The sequence below is a fragment of the Aquarana catesbeiana genome, linkage group LG11 (genome assembly GCF_042186555.1).
Source record: "Aquarana catesbeiana isolate 2022-GZ linkage group LG11, ASM4218655v1, whole genome shotgun sequence".
Lineage (NCBI taxonomy): Eukaryota > Metazoa > Chordata > Amphibia > Anura > Ranidae > Aquarana > Aquarana catesbeiana.
Genome location: NC_133334.1, coordinates 108,737,025 through 108,749,560, shown reverse-complemented (window position 1 = coordinate 108,749,560; position 12,536 = coordinate 108,737,025). Strand labels below are relative to the sequence as shown.

Below are 12,536 nucleotides of genomic sequence, written 5' to 3'. Positions count from 1 at the left end.
TCTTCCTCAGATAGGCTAGAACCTACCCAAGACCTGGGTGCCCCTATATGCTCTACACCGGGTGGAGGTAACCAAGGGCGGATGCCTGGTCCCTCCACTCGGGGTAATAGGAATAACCGGGGAGGTGGTGGCACCAGGGGAGCCACTGCTAATTCTATTAATTCGACCTACCCTACCTCCAATCCCAATCAATATGACAATGGCTATTAGGGGGGATAGGAAGTTCCCACCTACAACAGATTCCAACCCTTATACCAAGAAGAGGATCCACAGAGAGGCCACCAACCCTATAGAGGTTTTCAAAAGAGGGGACATGGGGACCCACCTTCCAGAGGAGGCTAGAATTCGAACAGGAGGTATCCCGGCCAGAGAGGAAATTGGAGGGGAAAGGGGAGAGGTGGACCACCAAATCCACCTTGGTACAATAAACAAGGGACCCAATATGGACAGCAGGGGACCCCTCATTGGCAACAATGGGAACCACCTACTTGGCCAACTCAAGGAGCACAAAGAAACAACGCAGAGGAACGAGAGGAGGAAGGAAGAATAAAAAGAAAGAGAGAATAGTGGGCAAAGGGATTTTTAATTTGGAGTAATGAGACCTTTACTTTCAATGAACTCAGAGTGTTGGAGTTAGGTCTCAAGTATGCCCCTGATAAGGGACTAAATAAATTTGATGCGTTTATTGATACAGAAATTTTTTTTAAGGAAACTTAAAAAACATTTTGCAGAAAAACACACCCCTATCACTTAAACCAGAAAAAAAAAAGAATACCAGAATAGTGGGTTGAGAAATCAATCTGTGTTTAATCCCAAAAAGTCGTCCAATAGTTTTTTGGAGATGTTGAAGATTATGGTTGAGCAAGATATTACACTTATAAAAACCAAAAGAGGAAATAAGAAAGGGAATGTCCAAAAAGGAATAGAAGCATTGGAAAAAAGAAAGAATATAGCCATCCGCCAAGCCGATAAAGGTGGGGGTATTGTAGTTTTAAATAAAGATGACTACATTAAAGAACTAAATAGGTTGGTAGGTGACACCAATACCTATAAGAAAATAAAAGGGGACCCTACAAAAAAACTCAAAGCCTCTGTGAAAAATAGTGTACAGAAGGCAAAAGAAGTAGGAATTGTCAATAAAAAAAAAAGAGGCTAGATATCTTGTCCCTGATGCACCCAGACTTCCCGTAATATACCAATTGCCCAAAATACATAAAAATTCTAAATGTCCACCGGGTAGACCCATTATTAGCGCTATAAATTCCATTCTTTCTAGAATAGGTGAATACGTTGATTTTTTCTTGCAACCCATTGTCCAACCCTACCCTTCTTACCTGAGAGATAGCAAACATCTTATGAACCTCCTTAAAGACATTCCAGTTCATAATAATACAATTATTGTAACGATTGATGTCGAATCACTTTACACCAATCTTGTACAAAAAGACGTCTTAATAACTACTAGGAGAGCCCTTGACTCCAAGTCTAATCTCAAAATGGAACAAAAGGAGTTCTTGATTGAGGTATTGGAGTTAGCTATGTCTAACAACTATTTTTGGCATGAAGGTTCATGTTATAAGCAGATCAAAGGAGTGGCTATGGGAGCCAAATATGCTCCCAGTGTGGCAAACATACTTATGAGCCAATGGGAGGAACATAGCATATTTGGAGCCCATATCCCTGAGATCTCCTTGTATAAAATATATATTGACGACACTGTAATTCTGTGGAATGGTACAGTGGAGGCACTGGAAACATTCCTGAATGAATAATATCAGCCACAACTGTTATGGACTAAAATTTACAGGCAATTGGCATTTGAGTGAGATCAGTTTCCTTGACCTGGTCATGATAAAGAATAAGGACGTGTTCAGACAAGGACTCATTTCAAGGGTACTGACAGAAAACAGCTACATTCCCACGGCTAGCTGCCATCATCAATAAGGACGTGTTCAGAGTAGGACTCATTTCAAGGGTACTGACAGAAACAGCTACATTCCCACGGCTAGCTGCCATCATCTTAGATGGTTGAGTGGGATACCGAAGGATTAACTAATAAACATTAGGCGTAACTGTGATACTATGTCAGATTATATACATCAGTCTAACATTGTAGTTGATAAATTCAAAAAGAAAGGTTATCGAGGTCACAAACTTAGGGTCACCCAATTACAAATTTTGGAGATGGGCAGAGATAAACTTTTGGAAGACAAAACAAAAAGAAACAAGATTTGGATTATGTAGCATTTCTGACTAATTTCAATAGGGACTATAAAAGTTTGGAGAAAATTTTCTTGAAGCACTGGCCAGTCTTGTTGAGAGACAGGACACTGTCCAAACTGTTGCCTGAATGTCCTAAATTCATCTATTGCGTGCATCTAATTTAAAAAATAAATTAGCCCCTAATGTACTCAAACCCCCCAAGGAAAGCAGGTACTTTTTTGGATCTAACAGGATTTTTCTACTGTAAAAAATGTAAGGCATGTAAACTGACAAGGAATAATGCTAGTAAAGTAGTGAACTTTACATCTTTTAGTACAGGGAGTGAATATAAAATTGAAAAATTCATCACATGCAAATTCACCCATGTAACTTATCTTATAATCTGCCCCTGCGGGTTGCAGTACGTGGGACGTACTAAAAGAAATCTCTGCACTCGTATCAATGAGCATCTAAATAATATAAAAAATTGGTTCCTAAAACACAGTCTCTCCAATAATTTCAGGATATATCACAAGGATCATAGTGTAGCCAAATTCTTTGGGATAGATAGATTAGATGTAGATTGGAGGGGGGGGGATATGACCCAGAGAATATCAAAAATGAAACGGAATGGATTTACAAATTAAACACACTCACTCCCGTGGGTATCAATGTTGACATTGACTTAAATTGTTATTTGTCTACTTATTGAACATGTTTGGCATTGTAAAAGGCTAATCCATTCTAGTTTTATTTTTTCACCACAAGATGGCTCCATAGCTTACCTTTTTTCTTGTTGCCCCATATTGTTGCTATTTGTGCTTTTATTGTTGGCCACAAGGTGGCAGTATTTGGAGGTGAAATATTGATTCAAATCCTATCTACTTTCTCACCACAAGATGGCTCCACATTTAATTAAATTTTTTCCCTTTCTTATCCTAATTTGGCTTTTTGGCCACAAGATGGCAGTATCCAATTTAAATTTATTTTAATTTAATCTAATATTAATTTACTTCTAATAATTTTCATACAATTCAAATATAAGTAATATGAATAAAATATAGTAGTTCTTAATGTCCTACATCAATTTAACTAGTCACATTTACAATTTTTCTTTTATTTAGCGAGGATTGAGCCAGATTGGATATCCTTAATTGGCAGACCTATATAGTTGGAGGCGACGTATCTGTTCACATGACCCCTGATGACGCCAGAGCATACTGACGAAACCGGTAGGGTTGCTTGAGTGTGATACGTCACTTCCGCCATTTGCAACGCAGCTGGAATGCCAACAGCGTCTCCATACACATGGTTATGTTTGCTTAAGCTGCTATGAAGTTTTTACTTGGTTTTATTTCGTCTTTTGAATACATTTTTGATATACTTCACCATGGGAGTCTTTTTCCTCTTTTAACCTATGGCATTGATGGTCTGTTATGACCAATTCCACATCGAGGTTTCCACAATACATCCATCAAGTACCTGCATAGGGCTACAGAAATCCTGACCACACAGCATTTGGATTGGGCCGCGGCCGTGAGATTCTCCATTTGGCACCTTCCATTGAAGCATTTTTGACTACCTGTAATGGGGGTCATTGGATTCTGGTGAGTAGGATGTGTGGCTGGTGATGGTGGTGGAAGACATACTTCTTTGATGATTGCCGAATACAGGAAGATTCTATCCAGAAATTGTCTATTCGAACACTTTTCACTCAATAGTGTGATTTTCTGTTTTTGTTTGTTTTTTGATTTTTCTGACGTTTTTATTTTTTCGATTCGTTTTTGCTTTATGGTAAACTATGTTGGTTGATTCCACACTTGGACTCTAAAGCTGAGAAGCTTATACATGACTGAATGTTATGCTTGTGGTCCAAACATACTAGCACTTTATCAGCTTTAGCGCTAAGAAGTTTGCACATGATTCTAATTGTTGTGTTTGTGGTTTATGCATTATCAGCAATAATAGCACCTTTTTTGCACTTGCACTTTTATAGAGAGCGCGGTTTTAATTAATTCATTTAATTAATTATTTCACAGTGTTTGGTTAGTGATGCCTCTTGCTTAGGTGTTGCAGCCTCTGGGGTCTTTCAAAAAGGTGTGTATATGTAATGACAGATCATGTGACACTTAGATTGCACACAGGTGGACATCATTTCACTAATTATGTGACTTCTGAAGGTAATTGGTTGCACCAGAGCTTTTTATGGGCATCATTACAAAGGGGGTGAATACATACACACATGCCAATTATCGTTTTTTTATTTCTGAAAAATAGTTTTATGTATATATTTTTCTAATTTTATTTCACCAATTTAGACTATTGTGTTCTGATCCATCACATATAATTCAGATTAAAAAAACATTGAACTAAAGGCTGTAATGTAACAAAATAGGTAAAAAGCCAAGGGGGGGAGGGCTGAATACTTTTGCAAGGCACTGTATTCAAATACACCACTATACTTACTCATAATCTTCTCAAGTGCCAAACAGAATCTCCCAAACGTCTAACCCCATTTAAAAACCGCTTTCGGAAAGACTCCTACCTGTAGGGCCTAGTTTCAGACCTGTAAGCCTCACTTACTAATTTTATGGGCCCGCGTACACTCAGGGGGAAGCTGACCTAGGCAAAACGTCAGACCAAGCCACCTGTAACCAAATATGGCTGGGCTCTTCTAAATGCACACAAAAAGAGAATGGCTACAAACTGCCTTCACGTTGGTACATTACCCTGATGCGTGTAGTCAAATTTGTGCCCCCTGTGCTTTTAGAGATGCAGGGAACACGGCACTCTCTTCCATATCTGGTGGTCTTGCACAAAGATGATAGAATTCTAGATACAAGTATATGCAATGATCAGATCTGTCCTCATTGTCTCCCTTGCATGTAATTCTTGGTGGCCTGAGCGAAAGTAGGAGCAGGTACAGTATCTGTCAAAACTAGGTAGCCGCTTCCCCCAAAAAAAATGACATACCAAGTGTGGCATGTAAGAAGTGCTTAACCACTTCCCGACCGCCGCACGACTATATACGTCCTAAGTTTGAACGGGGATATCGTTGTTATGGCAGCAGCTAGCTGCCATAACCCCGGTATCCCCGTTTTCGTGCGGCGGCCGGCTTTCAGATAAAAGTGGTCCCTGCAGGGGATTCGCCGCGAGATCACTTTTATCGGTGGCGGGAGAGGGCCCCCCCCCTCCCGCCGCTTACCGGTGCCCTCCGCCGCTTACCGGAGCCGTCGGTAGCGGCGGAGGCGATCGCGTCCTTCTGCGTGGTGTGTCTGGAGACAAGTGAGGCCAAGATGGCGCTCACTCGTCTCCATGACACTGCTGGGCGGAAGCGACGTCAAAACGTCACTTCCGTCCACGCCTCTTAAAGGCATATTTTTTCAAATGTCATTTTTCTAAATGACTTTTTTTTTTTTTTTTTTTTTTTTTTTTTTTTATTGCATTTTAGTGTAAATATGAGATCTGAGGTCTTTTTGACCCCAGATCTCATATTTAAGAGGTCCTGCCATGCTTTTTTCTATTACAAGGGATGTTTACATTCCTTGTAATAGGAATAAAAGTGACACAATTTTTTTTTTTTTTTTAAACAGTGTAAAAATAAATAAAATATTTTAAAATAAATAATAAAAAAAAAAATTTTTTAAACCCCCCTGTCCCGACGAGCTCGCGCGCAGAAGCGAACGCACACGCGAGTAGCGCCCGCATATGAAAACGGTGATAAAACCACACATGTGAGGTATCACAGCGACCGGTAGAGCGAGAGCAATAATTCTAGCCCTAGACCTCCTCTGTAGCGCAAAATATGCAACCTGTAGAATTTTTTAAACGTCGCCTATGGAGATTTTTGAGGGTAAAAGTTTGACGCCATTCCACGAGCGGGCGCAATTTTCAAGCATGACATGTTGGGTATCAATTTACTTGGCGTAACATTATATTTCACAATATAAAAAAAAATTGGGATAACTTTACTGTTGTTTTATTTTTTTATTCAAAAAAGTGAATTTTTTCCAAAAAAAGTGCGCTTATAAGACCGCTGCGCAAATACGGTGCAAAAAAAAGTATTGCAATGACCGCCATTGTATTCTCTAGGGTGTTAGAAGAAAAACCATATATAATGTTTGGGGGTTCTAAGTAATTTTCTAGCAGAAAAACCTGTTTTAAACATGTAAACATCTAAAATCCAAAACGAGGCTGGTCCTTAAGTGGTTAAAGCGGAGCTTCCACTTTTGGGTGGTACTCCACTTTAAATGAAATCCCTATAGTTTCGTTAAACAAATACTCACATTACATCTCTGCTTCATGTAGACAACCATGTCATCATTCCTTTGAACCAGAAAATCCTAAATCCTGTAAAAATGATCTCTGCCCCTGTTCAGGAGTGCATTCTCATAAGACTGAGGATCCTCCGCTTTCTCAGAATAAAGCACAGTAATTTCACCCTTGTCTAAGTAAGTGCACTTGAACTAAGGGGGTAAGGTAGGTTTTTTTCTTTTTACTCCCCCCCCCCCCCCCCACCATTTTATTTTTCTCTTTCTTTAAAGGCAAATTTCACCTTTTTAAGTATGTTTTATGCTGCACCCATTTTTAGACCTTGTTCACATGGGGCACACTACAGCGAATGCCCATGTCGAGAGCCATGTTTCTCCGTACGGGGATGCACAGGTGTTCCATGCATCCCTGTGCAGCTAGTCCCATAGAAGTCAACTGGATGCAGCGTCTGCACAGACACAGATACTGCTCCCAATATGACATCCATAGGGGTGCATAGCCCTGCATGCAGACAGTACAAGTTTGAGGACACCACCCGCACTCACATAAGGCTACTTTCACACTGGGGCGGACGGGCATCGGTGGTAAAGCGCCGCTATTTTTAGCGGCGCATTACCGGCGCTATTTTAGCGGTGCTTCGGCCGCTAGCGAGGCGTTTTTAGCCTCCGCTAGCAGCTGAAAAAGGGTTAAAACCGCTTTGCCGGTGCTACCCCATTGATTTCAATGGGCAGAGAGGCTTTAGGGGCGGTGTATACACCGCTCCTACAGCGCTGCAAAGATGCTGCTTGCAGGACTTTTTTTACCATCCTGCAAGTGCACCGCCCCAGGAGAGACATAGAAGCTCTTTACAGGCACGATTTTTAGCCTCAGTGTGAAAGTAGCCTAAATGTCAACCTGGGAGCTGTGTCTGTGCGGATGCTGCATCCAATTAACATAAATGGAACTCCCTGCACAGGGATGCATGGAACATTGTGCAGGTAAACATGGCCTTGTGCTGCCCTAGGCCTGACTAAACTCGAGCACCCCCTAATTTAAATATGACTCACCCCTTCCTGTCAAGGCCACACCCCTTGCTGTTTAGGACCTGCCCTGAAATTTTTTTTTCAATCTTATTTTATTTCGAGAGAAAAAAGTTTAACACAAGAAGAAAGTGTTCTACATTAGAACATTACATATAGTATGCACAGAACAATGAATTTAAACTTTATCAGAAATGAGCCTATATAAACAATTTGGCACATAGTCTCAGGTGTATCAACAAAGTCTCGTATTGTACATAAAAGCCTTTAGACATATGAGAAGAGTAACAAACATGTGGGATCCAACATATGTTTACCCTTATGTTTTGCGTGCTGGCGTTATCAGAAGGATCTACCAAATCAGGCTGATATGCTGTCGTGATCTTTTATTTACTTATATTAGGTATTTAAGTCGTTGAACTATTTTAGGTATATGACCTTTATTCAACTGTTTACTTGTTTGGTTCAGTATATGCAGAAGAGTTGGCAAAAAAAAGAAAAAGAGAAGAGAGAGTGTTAGTGGGAACAGAAATAGAGAATAATAAAAAAAGGTGGGGAAGACACCCCGGCATGGCTAGCCGGTGGATAGGGATGGGTCATCCCTGACACATACTGAAAAGTCATCGGAGTATCGAAACATTGACCACGAGGTCCAGGTGATGGAGAACTGTTCCTCCCTCCCGGCTTCCTGCGCCAATAGGCGCTCCAGATCTCTTATCTGATCCACCTCAACAACCCAATCGCCCAAGGAAGGCACATCTGTTGTTCTCCAATGTCGGGGAATCACTGTCCTAACTGCGGCTAGAAAGTGGCGCAATATATCTTTTTTGATCAACTTGAGTGGGCCTGGGAGCATAGATAGTATGGCTATCTCTGGTGTGGGCTTAATTGAAGTCCCCATCAGCCTGTCATATAGCTCAAAGACCGTTTGCCAGAGTTTCCTAATTGGAGGGCAAGCCCACCAAATGTGGAGCATCGTCCCTTTAGAGGACTGGCATCGCCAACAAGTATCTGACAAAGAGGGGTTAAACCGTTGGATAGTCACTGGGCATCTGTACCACCTCGTCAATAGTTTAAACCCTTTTTCTTGAGTCTTAGTTGCTAAGGAAATCCTATGCGTCAGGATAAAGCTTTTTTGCCAATCAGCAGGGGAGATGGAGTGTTGTAGATCTGATTCCCATTGCTATGTGTACGTTGGAAGGTCAGGGGCAGAAGCATTTAATAATAGAGAATATAACAATGATACTACGTGAGTTGGCGGGTCTGATTGTAGAAGTAACTTGTCAAAGTCTGATGGGTCACTCAGGATCTCAGAGATGGAAGAGAAAGTGCGTATGTAAGACCTTAATTGACCCCTCTGCAACCACATTGCTGGGGGCCCTAGGTCAAACTGGGAGCGTATATCTGTTCTCAAGGATGGGTCAGCGTGTAAAACCTGAGCTAAGCGTCTATGACTGTCCCTATTCCAGGGTCCAAATCTCCACCTACTGACAGCTGGGGGGGAAGGCCGGAGTCCCAAAGAGAGGGGTCATTGGGCCCCTGAGTTTTGATATTTTACCAGTTGAGATCAGGCGGTCCCAAATCTGGAGAGTTTGCCGAGTAAGAGCAGCGGAGAGTGTACTATCTTTACGCTGGGCCATAGGAGTCCACGGCAGAGCGCAAAGATCAATCTCATTGAGATATCTCTGCAATTGAACCCAGAGCTTGGAAGAAGGGTGGTGAAACCAATCCACGATACGTGTGAGAACCGCCGCCTTATGGTATGTAGAGGCATCTGGGACCCCTGCTCCCCCCCTGGCCTTCGGAAGGGTCATTGTGTCGTATTTAATTCTGGGGCAGTTTCCCTTCCATATGAATTTAGAAAAAATCTGACGAAGCTTTTGGAAGAACGAGGTGGGAATATGAATAGGAATGGTTTGAAAAAGATAGAGAAATTGAGGGAGAACATCCATCTTCAAAACATTCACCCTACCTAACCAAGAGAGCTGTTTAGATGTGTATGTAGCCAGATCCACTTGTGTTCTAAGAAGTAGAGGGGTAAAGTTGCTGGAGAATAGTTGGGATGCGTCTGTTGGGATATGGATTCCTAGATAAGGAATAGATGTGGAGCTTGTCTTAAAGGGGAAGGAGGATGAGAGCTGTTGGAGAGCCTCCTTTGGGAGTGAAATGTTGAGAATTTCTGACTTACTATGATTAACTTTAAAGTTACTAACCTCTCCATATCTCATAAATTCCTGTAATATAGAGGGCAGGGAGACTTGCGGTTGAGTTACAAACAAGAGCAAGTCATCCGCAAATAGGGCAATTTTAGTATGTATAGGGCCTATATTGATACCACGAATAGCTGGGTTGTTTCTGAGGGCGTTGGCTAGGTGTTCCATAACAAGGACATAGAGAATGGGGGACAAGGGGCATCCCTGCCACGTTCCATTGTGAATAGTGAATTTTGGAGATAGGAAACCGTTCAGTCTGATCCTAGCGGAGGGAGATGTATAGAGGGACATTATTCTGGAGATCATATTTTGGCCTAGACCTAGCTGCTGTAGTGATAGACGGAGAAATTGCCAGTCGACGAGGTCGAAAGCCTTCTCCGCGTCGACCGTAAGAAGGCACAGTGGGACATTATGGGTCCGAGCATAATCCGCAATGAGAAGTATTTTCAGGGTGTTATCTCCTGCCCTGAAATTTTCAAGTGGGGACACTAGTTCTGAGGGCCTGAGGGCCTGGGGGGGGGGGGGGGGGGCAGCATAGATTTCCTCTCACTCCCTGTTTGGCTATGGGGCAGGAAGTGAAGGGAAATCTCTGCAATGGGACAGGGATGGTAAAAAATAAACTGACAGGGGTTTTAACCCTCCCTTATTCTATCCAAAAAGAAAAAAAAAAATGTTGCCTATAGTTCTACTTTAAGCACAAATGTCTGATAATTTTATGGAGAGGACTAAGAAGATATAACCATGCCAGTGGTGCAGCTTAGCACAGTGAGCAAGGTTTGTGGTCCAGGATGAGAGGACAGTCAAAATTAGAAGCGGCGCGCGCCCCCCCCCCCCCCCCCCCAGTTGTGGAATGCCGGCCACCCACATACCGAAAGCAGTGCGGCCGGTTTATGGGGGTGCTAGACTAATTTGCCTTTTAGCCCAGTCTGCCCAATAAGACTGGCGCTTCACCAATTCCCTGTACACACAATAGGATTTTCCGACAACAAAATCCATGTTTTTTTTCCGACGGATGTTGGCTCAAACTTGTCTTGCATACACACGAACGCGGTGACATACAACACGTACGATGAGCCTAGAGAAATTAAGTTCAATAGCCAGTGCGGCTCTTCTGCTTGATTCCGAGCATACATGGAAGTTTGTGTGTTGGAATTGTGTACACACGATCGGAATTTACGACAACGGATTTTGTTGTCGGAAAATTTGAGATCCAGATCTCAAATTTTGTGTGACGGAAATTCTGATAGAAAATATCCAATGGAGCCTACACACGGTCGGAATTTCCAACAACAAGCTCCCATCGAACATTTTCCGTAGAAAAATCCGACCGTGTGTACGGGGCATTACAGGGTATCGCAAGCCGGTGGGGACTCTTTCCCTGCTGCCCCCCTGGAAAGTGCTGGCCTGGGTCTTGTCGGCCTAGGCCAGGATACATCGTTGGCATACAATGTAGTACGCCCCATGTTAATGAAGCCTTTGAATGTAAATGATATGTGGTGCCATTCTGCAGCCTCCCACCTACCTGAACCATGGGGTACTTCTCCCCACAGGTGTGTAGCTGCCTGCACAGCATCCATTCACAGAGCTGTAATTGGAAAACTACAGCAGACGGCCCCCTGGATCTCAGTGGATATACTTCATCAAGGGCCATAGCGGAAGGTGCATACCTCCCAGACCATACCTGGAGGAACAGTCTGCAGAAAGCAGAGCATTACCCATGAAACACTGCTCACAGCTGCAATGCTCTGCATGCCTCAATGCAAATGATTAACACATGCACGTTTTTTTCTATTGCTATATGGGTGCATTAATTACCCAAATGTTTGTTTTTAATAAGGGGGCAGGGTCGGCTGAGAAGCAGACTTTGCATCTCCCATCAATTGTTCTATAGAGGGGCAGAGAGTCTGCAGCCAATATAAGGAGCTGTGCACACCACAGCATGCTCTGCTTTCACCTACAGGGCCATTTTGGGAGCCGGGCCCCCTGAACAAATGGACAAGTCACGTGACTCCCGTTATATGCCCTTTGAACCCGTCACCGACTCAGTTCCCGCCCACCGAACACCGCGCCACAACACCCGACACTCACACTTATCGGCATTATAAATAATCAATAATCAGACCTGCTGGTGAAAACCTTCTACGTCTCCTCGGGTCCGCCATATTGTCACTCTACGTCATCAATGGGCGACAGTCTTCCTGTCCGAGCAGTGCGGGGTGATGGTGGGCTGTGCTGTATACAGGAGTCCTCCTCCTCCTCCTCATCCTCATAGATACACAGCTCCGCCTCACTCCTCCGTCTACTGTATTCATTCTGATTTTTCCGGGAATAAAATAATGCATAATGTTGTTGTCATCTTTAGTTTTACTTTTTGTGCATTTTTCAGACTATCAATTCTGCAGGATATATACAGTGCATCCAGAAAGTATTCACAGCGCTTCACTTGTTCCACATTTTGTTATGTTACAGCCTTATTCCAAAATGGATTAAATTCATTATTTTCCTCAAAATTCTACAAACAATCCCCCATTATGATAACGTGAAAAAAGTTTGTTTGAAATCTTTGCAAATTTATTAAAAATTAAAAGCGAAAAAAAATCCCATGTACAGAAGTATTCACAGCCTTTGCCATGACACTCATAATTGAGCTCAGGTGCATCCTGTTTCCACTGATCATCCTTGAGGCTGGGTTCACACTAGTGCGAATTGGATGCAGTTTTCCCCACATTCAATTTGCATGACAGGAGATTAATCTCCGTGGAGGCTGCTGAGCAGATTGCATAGGGGTCTGCGCGTCTTTGGCTTAGTTTCAGGTCTGAATTCAGGCAAA

General features: G+C 42.7%; 1 protein-coding gene across 1 annotated transcript in view; it reads right to left on the bottom strand.

The window, feature by feature from the left end:
- LOC141112233 (pre-mRNA-processing factor 39-like) overlaps positions 1 to 11,959 on the bottom strand; it is a 71,593-nt gene extending 59,634 nt beyond the window's left edge. The window contains exon 1 of the mRNA XM_073604858.1: positions 11,829 to 11,959. Coding sequence (XP_073460959.1) covers positions 11,829 to 11,868 — 40 coding nt within the window. The 5' untranslated portion in view covers positions 11,869 to 11,959. The remainder of the gene's footprint in view (positions 1 to 11,828) is intronic.
- Positions 11,960 to 12,536: the final 577 nt, after the last annotated feature.